A 16,481-nucleotide genomic window follows, 5' to 3' on the forward strand; every position below is an offset into this window, starting at 1 on the left:
TTATTATTAATTTTTAATCTTATTGACATGTCACTTTTGTTAAAATGCAATTGGAGTTATTTGTTAATCATACAATTTATTTGCTAAGTTCTAGCAGGTAGTACTATGAAATCCAGTTGAAGCATCAAAAGAAAATTTTTGCGGGTTTTATCCAAGGTGGCACAGCGGACAAGTGCTGGGCTGCAAACTGAAAGGTCGGCGGTTCAAACCCATGGGAGAAAGATGTGACAATCTGTTTCTATAAAGATCTATAGCCTTGGAAACCCTTTGTGGAAGCACTACTCTGACGTTTTGAGTGGCTATGAGTCAGAATCAACTAGGTGGCAGTGGGTTTGGGGTATCCAAATTGATGTCCTGATGAATCATTATCACTTTGGTGATTCACAGGATCTTTAAAGGCACTTTCCAAAGGAGTCTAAAACAATAGGAAATGACTTAGAAAAGCAGAAACGGCTGTCAGAGCTGTTGATTTTTTTTCAGGTGTACATTTTGGCTATCATACTCTCTTAACTCAGCAGTTTTACCAGTTTCCTCAAACATGCTTAAAACAATGAGCATGTGCTATTAGTTTCCACAACACATCTTTTAATCAGAATAGGCAGACTGATCACATGAACCAGTGAAGGAAAGTATCAGAGCCAAAGGCAGAGGTTTCCAAAAAGGAACGAAGGTAAAATTAAAGTAATTTAGGCAGGAGGATAGTAAATTAAAATGAAAAAAAAAAAAAACTTCTGTAGCAAGGGTGGCAAACTACAAGGCTACAGTAGAGGCCAGAATATAATTGAAATGAGTGCAACAGGCTAATAGAAAGTAATAGGGAATGACAGTGAGTGCAGCAAACCCCGGGAAGTCTGCCCTGTCTCCAAGCAGCAGTTACCACGTGGCTCCAACGGTTTGCTGCCATGCAAGAATGCAGACCCAGGGCTGCCAGATATCAAAATCTTCCAAAAGATGCCAGAAAGATAGATGCTCATGGGAAATCTTGAGTTTTTCACTGCTGACAACTAATTTGAATTATTTTTACTTTCTCATTCCCTCTAATAGTTAAATAATAACTGTCTTTGAGTTTATTTCGTTTCCTAGGTTGTCTATCACTTCTGACTATACTTAATATGAAAAAATTTCTCCAAAGGATGGTCTTTATTTGCCAGAAGTCACGTATTTTCAATTTATGCCTCTTCATAGGAAAAAAGTACAAAAGAAAAGAAAATGCTAAAATAAATTCTGAGCATATTAATAAGCATAAATCAACAAGGGCTTGCAAACTACAAGAATTTTATATTGAAATCTAAATGTTTCCAAAGTGAAAACACTTGAAAGATTTTACTTTTATTTTCTATATACTGATTAAGGAGACATTCTGAGTCACTGCAAAAGGAAATTAGCCCAAAAGGCATTTTAGAGACGGCTCTCTTTACATTAATAATGGCATGAACAAAATGACAAAATCTGACCAAAATGGACTTGCCATCAGCTACCAAATTGCAAACTGGGTCCAGGTGTGCGCCCTGCACTGTGCCTGCTGCTACTCTCCCTTTACTTATCCCATTCCTTCCAACTCTCATTTTCCATCCTGGGCTGTTCAAAAGAAGTCCCTGGAGACACCTAAGGAATTACTATCTGGATGCAAATAAACAAGGAAACAGGAAGCTAAGTGTAGAGGTGTTTTTTTTTGTTTTGTTTTTACTTTAACTGTAGGAATTTATAAGTCATCAAAGTTAGCCTGTGCAGATGGGTACACGAGTGGATGGAAGGAAGGGGAGAGCTGTCTGTTCAACTAATCATTTGCATCACATGCACCCAAGGAAAAAATGTTTACCTGGTGGAGCCACGGTTAACCTTTTTTCCTTGCTGAGCCGCTGCCCTTGGATGAATTCACTCATGGAAGGGGGGCCCTTCAGAAGAAATGATTCTGTGGAGGTGGGATCAGGGGGAACTCTTAATAAATTCTGTAGATAGGAAGCCCCTGAAGTCCTGGGACGGCTCTGATCACAAAGGGAAGGTGAAAATTGTCTTGCAGGAGATCCAAGAAAAATACATATAGGAAACAAAAAAGTTTTACTTTAATTACCTTTCAATGCCTCACCAGTGACAACATTATTTATATTGTCATTTAATTTTTTTAAACATGTAAATCAAGACTTTTCTATTTTCTCAGTTTCCACACCAGGATACCACCCAATTTGGAAACTGTCTTGGATACTGGAAAAGAGACTTATTATAGTTAGTGAGTTTGAACTGTAAAAAGAAAATACTTGTATTACTTGATTCTTTACTGAAAGCTCCTAAAATAAAAACTTCACCATTAACTAAAAATAAATAACTCAACATCCAGGACACTGGCCAAATGTCACAAAATCCTGCCACTAAAAACCCTCCAAGTGTTTTTTTTTTTTTTTGAGCAATATTCACACACCAAATATAAAAACCTGCTTTTATGTAAAGAACTATAAGTCTTCCACTCCATTTTACCCAAATATAGACATCCCCTTTCTGACAGTCATCAGTTTTTGTAATATGGACAAACATTCCCCTAGGAGAACATTTTCAGACCCTTGCCCTGCTATCAAGAAGCTAGTAAACAGCACAATTATCATTGACCTTTAAAATTGTAACCTTTGTAAAACACAGCTTCATTCTTAATTTCCACCTTTTATATACCAGTTTTTGGGTTGGAGGTAAGGAGGAGGCATAGTTATGCACAGAAAGAGCAGCAAACATGTTGACAGATACTTGAAAATTATATTATGGTCAATCAAGAGGTGGGATGAGGGTGATATATAAACACACTTCTCAAAAGGTTTTGATCTGGGAAGATCAACATTAGCAAAGTCCATATACCCAGCTCCCATTTTATCCTTTTCCTTCCCCTCCTCCATTCTCCACAATAAGAACACATTAATTTTTGCAGTTAACTAACATCTGGCCATTGCACCATACTATGAAGATCGTTGCATGCATACCTTTTCCTCTGAGTGCCACTGCAGACCCGAATGTTGGGTGTCTGTGGGCCCTGCCTATGCAGGAGGTAAGTGTCTATGGTGGGCACGGTGACTGATGCCTCCCCACTTACTTTAGGGCTGCCGATCTTGCTCTTTCCAAGTTTGCCTTTGCTGCGTCGGGACTGCTCATGGTCAAACTCTAAGTCCTCCAGCCGCTGGGTCAGGGCGAGTTTTTGCTGGATAGCCATTTGTAACAAAGTGTTTAGAGTCTTCTTCTCATCCTCTGCAGCAGCTAACTGTCTCTGCATCTCATCCAGCTGTGTGACATATTCATCACATCTGGAACCAAAAAGGAAATATGGTCAAGAAACAATCTTGGTGAAGTTGACTTTGGAACTTACGTTAAAGTTACAAATGTTACTAGTATTAAGATATTAGATGACTTGTTATCCCAGAAGCAGACCGGAAACAACCTATTATGGTGGAAAACTGGAACCAGTAGAGTAGGTGCAATAAATGATGGCACACACAATGGAGTACACATGAGAATATTTTCACGGGTGGTATCTTAACCCCCAAGATCCGTTCTGTAGTGACAGAAGAATGCACAGCAAAGTCAAGTCTCCACAGTGCCTTAGATGTGTTGTAGAAAGGCTCTTTCTATTGCATATCATGGCATTTTTTGGAGAAATGTGACAAGTTTCTTATAGGCTATGTCCGTGGCATACAGAAGATATCCCTGAGTGGTGTAAGTGGTTTACACTCAACCACTAACATAAAGGTTAGCAGTGTGAACCCACCCAGAGATGTCGGAATAAAGGCCTGGTGATCTGTTCCTGTGAAGAAAACACTATGGAGCAGTCCTACTCCGTAGCACATGGGGTCATCATGCGTCAGAACCAATTCACTGGTAACAGAGTCAGTTTGGTTTTGGTGGCATCCTGAAGAATAATGTTCATGAAGGAATCATTCCCTCCTTACCTACAGTTGCAGGTATTTTAATATGCTACAGATCACAGCTGCCACTGTTTTCAACATGGCTGATTAGCCTGATTTAGAAACCTAAACGTTTTCAGATTTCTCATCCAGACAATAAGGCCATGGGTTGTCAAAGAAAACCAACATTTACACGGGGTTTGGACATACAAGACTGTCAGGAACATCTTTATTCTTGCTGGATACTTCTGCTGCAGCAGGCAGACAACTCAAAGATCTTTTAGCCCACCAAACATAAAATCTGAGCACATACACATCTGGGAGGAGGAAGAGGGGTGGGACAAAAGCTCACTCTGAATTTTTCTCTGAGTTTATTTATCCACTAAGGTATTAGTAACAAGTATTCTTCATGCACCAGCAGATGGCTCATGACTTTATGGAATTATCAAAGATGGATTGTGCAAACTTTGATATTAGCACAAGCCCTGGGGAATTTTAAAGAAAAAAAAATTAAGTGAAAGCAGATAGAAACTTAGGGGCCTTAATACCTGGCATAAATACACTATTAAACATAACTAAAAATGTATGAACAGCAGAAGACAAACTGATGACTGGGACTCGTGAAAATTAATATAGATTTTAATTTATGTGCCTCAAAACACTTTGTCAAAAGAGTAAAAAGAGAACTGACAGACTGTGGAAAAAAAAATTGGCAACAACATAACAGACTAGGGACTTATCTCCAAAATTTATAGAAAACTTCCATACCTCAACAAAAAAAGACAAAGCAATCCAATTAAAAAATGGACAGAGGACGTGAACAGACACTTCACCAAAGATATCAGGCAGCTAACAAACCCATGCTTGTGATCATCAGCCATTAGAGAGATGCAAATCAAAACAACAACATATCCTCTCACCTCAGTATTAATAGCAAAGTTCAAAAAACAGAAAACAACAAATGCTGGTGGGAGTGTTGAGAGACTGAAACACTCAAACACTGCTAGTGGGACTGTAAAACGGTACAACTACTGTGCAAAGTGCTTCCTTAAGAAGTTGGAAATAAAAATATCAGATGATTCTGCAATCTCACTATTGGGTATATATCCTAAAGAAAAAAGAGCCATGACACAAACAGATATATGCACATCCGTGTTCACTGCAGCACTATTCACAATTATCAAAAATATGGAAACAACCTAAATGCCCATCAATAGATGGATGGATAAACAAACTATGGTACTTGCACACAATGGAATACCATGCAACATTAAGGAATACCGACGAATCTGCAAAACACCTCATAACATGGATGAACTTAGAGGTCATTATGCTGAGTGAAAATAGTCAATCAATAAAGGACAATTATTATATAAGACCACTATAGTAAAAAGTTAAGAAAACATTTACACACAGAAATAATTGTCCTCTGAAGGTTACTGGGGTGGAAGGGGAGAGGAACAATCACCAACTAGAGAGTAGACACATATTAACCTGGGTGAAGGGAAAGGCCATGTATAATAAGGGGAAGGTCAGCACAAAACAATCAAGGCCGTGGAAGAGACAGGAAGGAGCAAGAGCGTTAAAAGCAACAAAAGTGAGTATTATTACATACACAATCCTGCAGTAATAGTATTAACAATAATTTAGGAGTGGATGCATAGTTGGACACTCAAGCTAAACAGGGGTTGGAGGGCAAATGGGGCTACATTTGACAGAGGCTATCTCTACCTATATATTTATATGTGCAGCAAATATACCCATTAATGTAGTAGAGCATACAGGGGACAGCATTATGAAAATGTCTTAGTCATAAGCAAACACCCTGAGGGACTGAGTCGCTGGGTATGAAGGATCAGGACCATACTCTCTGTGGACATTAAGGTCAATTGGCATAACATAGTCCACAAAGATAATGTCTTACACCTTACTTTGGTGGTAGTGACTGAGGTCTTAAAAGCTTGTGAGTGGCCATTTAAAGTGAAGTTATTTTCTTCCCCATCTGGAGCAAAGAAGAGTGAAGGAAATCAAAGACACAGGAAACAATTAGTGCAAGGAACTAATGGAGCATGTGGACTCCAGCCTCTAGGACCCTGAGACCAGAATGAGACGGTACCTGGCTACTACTGCTGACAGCTCTGAAAGGGATCACAGTAAGAGGTCCTGGATAGAGTGGGGGGAAATGTGGAACAAAACTCAAAATCATAAAAAAGACAATGGTTACTGATGGAACCCCTGAGACTATGGCCTTTAGATACCCTTCAAGCTAGGAACTGAACTTAACCCCTGTGACTCAACTGGCAGCCAAACAATAGGAAGAGCTATAAGGTGAAAAGTAGTATCAGGAGGGTATGCACTCATTACAACAATTAAGCATATGAAATCAAGTGAACAGCATTTGCCTAGAGATATAGCTAGGAAGGTGGGACGGAATGGGAAGAAAGAATGAAGGAGAGGAGTGGGCATAAAGAGAAAGTGGGCAGAATGCTGTTACAGTGTGGAGACTGCAGTAAATATCACAAAACAGAATGTGTATGGATTGCTGAATGGAAAAACAATTTGTCTTGTAAACTTTTACCCAAATCACAATAAAAATAGGGAAGAAAAGAAAAGTGGACAGGCTCTGTAGTGAAGCATTTTGAGATACAGATGGGTTCCTATTTTTATTTTTAACCTTGACTGTCAAGAAGCATGGGGGCAATATGTGCATCATAAGAAAAAGCATTGTTGTGGTTGTTATATGCCGTCGAGTCATCCCGACCCATAGCGACCCCTCCTTGGGTTGCCAAGGCAATATCACCACGGAAGTGAACGGCCAGCCTTCTGGTTAGCAGTCAAGTGCAGGGCATAATAAAATAAAATGTGAATTTCGAGATCCTGAATTTATCTTATTTGGTCAGACAACAATATTTTTTAAATACTATGGAGTAAGGCAGTGACCGTACCCAAAAAATCAATTATCTTTGAAAATATGCTATTTGGAGGTAATGATTTTTATGTAAACCAGATTAAGACTTTAAATATCTCTTTAATTTTTTTAAAAAACTTTCTTCTCAAAAAGAAAGTTTATTTTCTTCATTCTACATGTAATACCAATTGACTCTTTCATCAAAAGAGGGGAACTTTGTGCCCCCATAATAGCCAGAAGTATAATATTCTATTCCTCAAATTCTAGTGTGCTCTGAGACCCAGAAACCAGCTCCCTCCAGTTCCTCCACACTCCTGTGGTCATTTGGCCATGCAGACTCTTCACTACCATCTCTAAGAGATTCAATCATAAGTATGAGCTTGAGCCTTTTCTCTCCTAATAAATAAGGAAAGCTCGACAGAGTGGGTTTTTTTTTTAAAAAAAAACAAAAACAAAAAAAACTAAAGATAGGATTTCTTGGGGACATAGTCCTCACTTGGCAGTCAGAGGGCACTGATGTACATGAGGGGATCATGGTGGGGACAGGGCTGCTCATGGGAGGAGTGTGCTGGAGTCAGAAATGAACTCTGTGACATGGTGCACCCAATGCAGACTGGAAAGTTCCCATTTCACAGGCAGTGCAGTGACTTCAGCAACTTCATAGGAATGTACACAATGAATAAAATCTGCCGAAGCTGGAACCAAGGAGCTTTGAGTTGGTGACCTTCTTGTCAGGGCAGGTGACAACAGCTGCTGAGACCGAGATGAGGATGTAGTTGGAGCCTGAAGCCAGTGAGGGCTGAGATGGGGACTTCCAGAGGTCATGAAGAGCAGTGCTCAGGGTCTCAACAAAGGGCAGGAGACCACAGGGAGCAGCATCAGCATTCAAAGGAGCGACAGGAATAGAGTGACCTGAGAGCAGGGGACAAATTCAGTCTTTCTCCTCAAGTGCTCCAGGAAACCGCACCAAGGGAATCCTTGAATAGACACTGTGACTCTGCACTTCCTCTCCTTCACCCCGAAGGAATATGTCTGAGAAGCTGGGAGACAAACTTGGAAAACTATGTTAAAGACTTGGTTTTTCACTCCTTCCACAGTTGTTAAGTTCTGGGATTTGGGGTGAGGGTAGTGTTCAACACTTTGAGGACATATAAAGTCGTTTTTTTTTTTTTTTTTTTACATCAGCTAGCTATACCTTATTCATTGCATCTGCAAGTAGAGTCACAGTTATGCTTTGTAAGTTTTGTACCAATGTTTGCATGATACAAAATAGTTTTCACTGGGGTCGGGGGAGAGAGCTCTAAAATACGACAGAAAAAAAAAAAAGGAATTCCAACAGTACATTTAAAATCTGAGGCTTTTAAACCTTCAAAGCACTAGTTTCGTAACAATCACTTCAAGTTTAAAATCAAAATATAGTGGTGCTTCATGATGAAACTGGTGGGGGAGTAATAACTAGTAATGAGTTGGACAATGTGCACATTTTGGTGGTATATATAGTTACATTTTAGAAATTATAATTTAAGTTTTAGTGGTGATAATATAATATTTAGCTATTTTAAAAAGTGTTTTCTTTTTTCCTTATTGGAAGCTTTTCTGTTGTTCTAACACATAGACACCTTCCAAGTAAAAATATTTCCATGTAAAAGAATTGCTTGATCAAGTGTGTCCAGTAGGGGGCTCTGGAAAAACAGCATAAAATGTTTTATCTTTGATTTGTCACAGTGGAACCTCATGTATTTTCTTCATACGTTATCCTTCTAAATAACACATCAAGTCACTCAATATACATAAAGAATTTGAAAGTTCCCCCTATACAACACCCAATGTTAGCAAGAAAAAATTGTTACCTTGTTGCAAACATTGCTCTCAGGGAGGAGAAAGTTGCTGCATCTTCCTTCAAAGCCTTCAATTCATTTCTGAGTTTCGTCATAGTTTCAGTCACCATTGCTTTTTCATTTTCATATTTATTCTTGAGATTAGCTAATGCCACCTCAGCTGTCTGAAGTAGAAAAATCATAATACTTATACAATTTTCCATCAGGATTTTAGATTCTACAGATTTCTTCATGGAGGGTCTATCAATTTCTTTTATAAGTGGAGAGTCGCATCGATCAGGTTAAATTTTATATAAATGTATATACATACTTTGGATACAGGGCAGTTTTTCTTTAAAGTCTAAATGCATTGCAAATTCGTAATGTTGTTAAATTTTCATAAAAACCAGTTATGAGCAGAGGCAGGGTCAGGAACTAAGGGAATGGATGTAGCTCAGTAATTATTTTAATGCAGGTTTATGAGGGTGTGGGATTTTATGATATGGAGGGAGCCAAAATGAAAGGCTTTTAACTTTATACAAGGAGATACCAAGGAGAAGTTAGTGAAGAAGCACGTTAAAAAAACCCCACCAAACTCACTGCTGTTGAGTTGGATCGGACTCATAGTGACCCCTCCTTGGGTTTCCAAGGTAGTATCACTACAGAAATAGATTGCGTAACCTTCCTTCTGAGGAGTGGCTGGTGGGTTTGAACCACCAGCCTTCTGGTTAGCAGTCAAATGCCTTAGGCACTACACCACCAGAGCTCCTGAAGAAGCACGTTAGAACCTTCCTTTTCTAAAAAATGGAGTAAAATTCACATAACATAAAAGTAACCATTTCAAAGAAAATAATTCAGGGCATTTAATATGTTCATAACATTGGGAAACTACCATGTCTATTGAATTCCAAACATTTTCATCACCCCAAAAGAAAACCATGTACTCTTTAAGCATTTTTTGCCCACTCTTTCCTCACCCCAGGCCCTGGCCGTGACCATGAACTCAGATATTCTCGTGCCACGTATGCTCTGTGGGCTAGAAACATAAAGAGTAAAAACAAAGACCATTACAACCTGTAACAGGACTATATTGTTGTTGTTGTTATGTGCCGTCAAGTCGGACCTGACTCATAGCGACCCCTCCCTTGGATTTCCGAGGCAGTATCACTATGGAAGTAGATTGCCCCATCTTCCTTGACAAACTATAAATCTACATAACTGTATTTGCAAGGAAAAAATCTACAATGAATCAACTATTTTCTTAGTCTTTGCATATAACTTCTTCAAAACAATGAAATAAAATCAAATTTAATTTGTCACAATCTCCATGAAAACAGATTCCAAAATGTTGAATGAGTTAAAATATTTGTTTGAATTTGGGATCTGGCCATGTTTAAATTCTTGGAATTGATATAGCTTCAAATCAAGAACTAGCCTGGTCTTACGTTTCACACCTTGATGTCTCAAATGTAGAAAGATTATTCAAAAACTTTAACTTGAATACATTGTAATTTTTCTCTATTAAAAAAAAAAAAAGAAAGAAAAGACTGTGCATCAGTCCTAACAAACATGTTGCTTGATGATTAAAAAAAAGCAAAAAATAAAATATCAAATCTAGCTTAGGACATAAAAGAAGTACATACACAAAAAAAGGCTGAATGAAATAGTGCATGAAACCAAAATGTGCTTAAGGCATGCCCTTCGGTATATGGCACACTGTATGCATAATGAAGCCAAAATACAAACACACCATTATTACAAACTATAAACCTACAGGGTATTTATATAAATATATTCACTGTAAAGAAAAAGTCCATTTTTTATGAAAAATAAATCAATCCATTCCTAATGGAATTTCCTAGGAAGAACAGCCTGGTCTTTCATATTTCCTTTGTGCTGGAAATGAGCAGGTTCAACATTTTTATGCAAAGCACTGACTCTTACAGAGATAGATCATTTTTTAATTAAAACAAGGTTGGGGTGATAGTTTATTGTTTTGATTTCAAAGAAGTTTCTTACTAATTTAGATTAAGCTCAGATTAAAATGAGAAGTTACTTATAGAATATTTTAGCACATTCTATAGTGAAATTTTAGAAATATTATATAGAGTCAGGAAATTGTTTAGAATACAGAAAATGACCTTGAAAACAACAAGAGAGTTAAGTTTTTAAAAAGTTTAGACACATATTTATAAACTAGAACAGATAATGGAGCTTAAGCTGTCAAAGTAAATATGTAAAAAAAATGTAAGCAAACAGAGCCACATGGAGAATGGCAGGAGCAAGATCTGAAGTGGAAGGACAAACTCATTCTATTATTTGTGAAAAGTACCCAAAAGGACTCAGCTTTGTTTGTAGTTTTACTTGTCCACAGGCTGTGCTAAGCGTCGTCAGAGGTTAAGAAATTTCAAGTACCTATAACCTATCTGAGCTCTGGTAGCGTAGTGGCTAAGGCACTTGACTGCTAACCAGAAGGCTGGCGGTTCAAACCCACCAGCCACTCCTCGGAAGGAAGGTTGGGCAATCCTACTTCCGTAGTGATACTGCCTCGGAAACCCAAGGAGGGGTCGCTATGAGTCAGGGCTGACTCGACGGCACATAATAACAACAACAACAACATAACCTATCTGCACTGGCCACATTACCCATGTGCTCCCCAAATTGACTTTGTAAATAAAGAATATTTTCTCCAACCATTGAGATTTTCACAACCATTCCCTGTGCTTCTCCATTCCTTCCATCTGGAATTATCTCCTCTTCTTCTAGAAAACAACCCTCATCCTTTAAGAATCAACTCAATTAAAACTGCTTCTGTGTAGTCTTTTCCATTTCCTCTAGAGGGAAGAAGTCCCTGGATGATACAAACAGTTAATGCACATGGCTGCTAACCAAAAGATTGGAGGTTTCCGTTTACCCAGAGATGCCTTGGAAGAAAGGCCTGGTGACCTACTTCTGAAAACTCAGCCATGGATAACCATAGTGGGCACAGTTCTATTCTGACTTATACAGGATTACAATGAGTTGGAATTGCCTTGACGCCAACTGGTTTCGGAAAGCATAACTTGGATTACAGCATGTATAACCTTGAACAGTAATTATTTGTCTATATTCTGATACCCCATTGAGCTATGAGCACCTCTTTTGAGTCTTCAGCATCTAGCATGGTTCAGTACATAGTTGGTGTTTCATAAATCTTTATTATTTCATCATAAGTCTATACAAATGATCCAAAAATTATTCAAAAGATTTGTAGAGAATGTAAAATGCCACTTTTAAAACAGGAAGATTCTTTATTCCTTATATTACAGAATTCTCACCTTAGCCTTAAGATTAGATGTTCTACAATGTCTAATATAATGGGTGCCATATAGATACTTGGAGCTTTTAATGGCATATAAACATCACAGTGACAAACCCAACACCATTAAAGTACATGTCAAATGCGTATTTAGAAATGCATTTGCACTTAATTTACCGAACACATTAGGTATGTGGTGCTAACGTAATGCAAGTGATAACATAAACACTGTGAAAATAAGAATTCAGCCAGAAATGCTTTGGCCTACTCTGCACTTCTATGGCACTGTTTATACCTTTCTAAAGTCCTTGTTATATCCTGTCCTCTAAATTATTGACTTCCTACTCCATTAAACAAAAATCAAACCCAACTAGTGCCCATGAGTTGATTGTGACTCACTGTGACGCCACATGTTTCAAAGTAGAAATGAATTTAATAGAGTTTTCAATGGCTGTGACCTTTGGGAAGTCAATGATCAGGTTAGTTCTGTGGCACCTCTGAGTGAATTAGATCTACCAACCTACGATGAGCATTTGGGGTCTTTTAAAAGCTTGCAAGCGGCCATCTAAGTGGCAACAATTGTCTCTCCTTGTCCAGAGCAAAGAGTGAAGAAAATCAAAGATGCATGGAAACAGTCAGTCCAAAAGTCTAATGGACCATGAGAACCTCAAACTAGACGGTGCCTGGCTACCAATGCAAACCACTAAGAAAGGGCTCAAAACTGGGGATCCTGTATAGAGTGGGAGAAGAACATGGAACAAAACTCAAAATCATTAAAAAGACTATGTTTACTGGTCTGATACAGACTGGCAAAATACCTGAGACTATGGCCTCAAGTCACCCTTTGGGTCTGGAAATGATCTCACTTCTGTGGCTTAACTCTCAGCCAAACAACAGATAGGCCTACACTGAACATCTGCACTAGGGATATGCACTCCTTAGACCAACCAACCATGGGAGATCAGAAGGGCAGCATTTGCATAGGGAGAAGTGTAGGGAGGCATGAATGCATAGGCATTAAACATAGGGAAAGGACACTACAGGGAGGAAGTGGGAGGTGAGATGTTACATTGTGGAGAATGTAAACAGTATCACTAAACAAAATATGAACTATTGAATGTACAATGAATCTGCTTTGTAAAATTTCACCCAAATCATAAAAAGTTAAAGAAACATAAAAAGAACTGCCAACCTCTCAGTTAATGGCCCAGTGCTTACCTGCTTATGTTATTCTCAGACTTCTCCTACTAGATTGTTGTTGTTGTTAGTTGCCATGGAATCAATTCCAACTCATGGTCACCCCATAAGTCCCTTATCTTTGCATCACTACTTAGTAGACTTCATGAACTATATAATCAATGAAAGCTTATTTCTGAATTATTCTCTCTTGGCTGATCAACTATGCTTATCTATACCTCTGTATCAGTTAAGTACTTTGGCATTTTTATGGACCTAGTCCACAAGAGCCAAAATATGAGCTTGAGTATATCTCATCTGAATAGAGACACCATCTCAAGAAGAGATATGATGTATTGAACACTAATGACGAAAGACCAGAAGAGTTGTGGGATGACATCATACATGAAAAAAGTGAAAGGTCATTAAAAAGTCAGGAAAGAAAAAAAGAAAAGGCCAAATGAATGTCAGAAGGGAATGAAACTTGCTCTTGAATAGAAGATTTCGAAGAGTATCTCCAGAAGATTAAGAATTATAATGAAATGTGCAAAGACCTGGAGTTAGAAAATCAAAATGGAAGAGCATACTCAGTATTCCTCAAGCTGAAAAAACTGAAGAAGAAATTCAAGCCTCTAGTTGCAATACTGGATCCACAATCAACACCTATGGAAGCAGCAGTCAAGAAATCAGACTTCATACTGCACTGGGCAAATCTACTGCAAAGGACTTCTTTAAAATGCTGAAGAGCAAAGATGTCACTTTGAAGACTAAGGCTCACCTAACCCAAGCTACAGTATTTTCAATTGCCTCATATGCATGTGAAAGCTGGACAATGATTAAGGAAGATCGAAGAGTTGATGATTTTGAGTTGTTGTGTTGGTAAAGAATACTGAAAGTACCAGGGAATGCCAGAACAAACAAATCTGTCCTGGAAGAAGTGCAGCCACCATGTTCCTTGGAAGTGAGAATGGCCAGACTTCATCTCACTTACTTTGATCATATTGTTGGAAGGGACCATTCCCTGGAGAAGGATATCATGCTTTGTAAAGTGGATGGTCAGCGAAAAAGGAGAAGACCCTCCACGAGATGGATTGACACAGTGGCTGCAACGATGAGCTCAAGTATAGCAAGGATTGTGAGGATGGCACATGACCAGGCAGTGTTTCATTCTGTCATACACAGGGTCGCTATAAGTTGGAGCCAACTCGATGGCACCTACCAATAACAACAGTTGCAATATTGAAAGATTCTACAGGCAAAATATTGAATGATGCAGGAAGCATCAAAAGAAGAGGGAAGGAATATACAGAGTCACTGTATCGAAAGAATTGGTCAATGTTCAAACATTTCAGGAGGTAGCATATGATCAAGAACCAATAGTACTGAAGGAAGAAGTTCAAGCTGCACTGAAGGAATTGGCAAAAAAAAAAAAAAAAAAATCTCCAGGAATGGATGGAATACCCATTGAAATGTTTCAATAAATGGATGCAGCACTGGAGTCACCCATTTGTTTATGCCAAGAAATTTGGAAGATAGCTACCTGGCCAACTGACTGGAAGAGAACCATATCTCTGCCCATTCCAAAGAATGTTGATCCAACAGAATGCAGAAATTATTGAACAATACCATTAATATCACACACAAGTAAAATTGTGCTGAAGATAATTCAAAAAATGGTTATAGCAGTATACTGACAGGGAACTACCAGAAATTCAAGCTGTATTCATATATCATTGCTAGTGTCAGATGGATTTTGGCTGAAAGAAAAGAATACAAGAAAGATGTTACCTGTGATTTCTTTCTTTCTTTTAAAACTTTTTATTGTGATTTGGGTACAATTTTACAAAAACAAAAACAAACTCACTGCCCTTGAGTAGGATCTGACTCACAGTGACCCCTCCTTGGGTTTCTTGAGGTGGTATCACTACAGAAGTAGATTGCTCAACCTTCCCTCTGAGGATTGGCTGATGGGTTTGAACTGCCAGCCTTCTGGTTAGTAGTTAAATGCCTTAGGTACTACGCCACTAGAGCTACCAATTTTACAAAGCAGATTCATTTTACATTCAACAGTTCATGCATATCTTGTTTCACAACACTGATTATAATCCCCACACTATAACAGCTCCCCCTCCCTCCTCCTCTCCATGGTTACCTTTTCCCCGTGACTTATCATCTATGCTTTCCTATCTGCCTAGTTTTCTCCCTGTGCAAATGCTGTCCTTCTGATCTCTCATGGTCGACTGTTCTAAGGAGTGCATCTCCCTGGTTTGTGGTTGTTCAAGTCACAGACCTGTCCATTGTTTGGTTTAGAGTTGGGTCACAGAAGTAAATCCAAATCCAGGCCTGAGGGTGATTTGGGGCCATAGCTTTAGGGGTTTCACCAGTCTCTATCTGATCAGTAATCCTGGTCATTTTTGAATTTTGGTCTATATTTTTCTCCCTCTCTATCTAGGATCTCTAATTTTGATCCCTTTCTGAATGGTTTATCTGTATTTTATTGACTATGCCAAGGCATTTGACTGTGTGGATCATAACAAATTATGGATAACACTGCTAAGAATGGAAATTCTAGAACACTTCATTGTGCTCATCAACAACCTGTACATAGACCAAGAGGTAGTCATTTGTAAAGAAAAAAGGGAGGAGTTTCGGCAAGATGGCGGACTAGGCAGAAGGACTGCACAAACCCTCTTCAACAAAGAAAAGGGAAATCAATTAACACAGACACAGAAGATAATCTTGGACCCCTGAGCCTTGAAGGGAAGGATACAAAAGTGGACTAAACCCCAACTAGCAGAAGAATTTGTGTGAAAATACCAAAAAAGGAGACACATGGAGCTGCAGTCTGGCAGTGACCTGAGCGACACTGACGGCACAGACAACACGGCTTGGAGATTCCCGAGTGGTGGTAGGACCTAAGAATTAACCTAAAAATCACCCTGCTAGCCAGGAACTACAAGGAGGACTGTGCACGGTGGCTGGGGAACAAACGGAGAAGGTGAAGAGAAAGGTGGGCTGAGCTGTGGACTTTTGCCAGTCCGGAGGACACCGCCATTTTGAAGGTTTAAAAAGCGGCTTGACTATTTTGGATATTCAAAGAGACAGAGCTCTTGCAGATTTCTGGGGATTAAGAACATGTTCTGCTTTCCAGCAACCCCAAGGACACTCGGGGCCTGCAAGACTGAAAAGGCCAACAATAAAAGACCACCAAGAAGAGCCTGAACCATCCTTGGCTGCTCTTCACAAACAGTTAAAAGAGATCTAAATACAACAATGTCACGATGCCTCGGAAACAACAGACCACACAAAGAAGCGGGATAAAGTGGTAGAAACAAGGGAGCAGGATACAGACCCAGAACACATCCCTGAGGAAGAAGCAGCATTGGAACTCTCTGATAAGGAAT

General features: G+C 39.0%; 1 protein-coding gene across 1 annotated transcript in view; it reads right to left on the reverse strand.

Annotated features, from left to right (window-relative positions):
• BICD1 (BICD cargo adaptor 1) overlaps positions 1–16,481 on the reverse strand; it is a 332,377-nt gene that overhangs the window by 26,410 nt on the left and 289,486 nt on the right. The window contains exons 6-8 of the mRNA XM_042781286.1: positions 8,637–8,788; positions 2,964–3,281; positions 1,820–2,013 (exon numbers count right to left, since the gene is read on the reverse strand). Coding sequence (XP_042637220.1) covers positions 1,820–2,013; positions 2,964–3,281; positions 8,637–8,788 — 664 coding nt within the window. The remainder of the gene's footprint in view (positions 1–1,819; positions 2,014–2,963; positions 3,282–8,636; positions 8,789–16,481) is intronic.

Source organism: Orycteropus afer, unplaced genomic scaffold, assembly GCF_000298275.1.
Source record: "Orycteropus afer afer isolate SDZICR_OR568_19922 unplaced genomic scaffold, OryAfe1.0 scaffold00100, whole genome shotgun sequence".
Classification (NCBI taxonomy): domain Eukaryota; kingdom Metazoa; phylum Chordata; class Mammalia; order Tubulidentata; family Orycteropodidae; genus Orycteropus; species Orycteropus afer.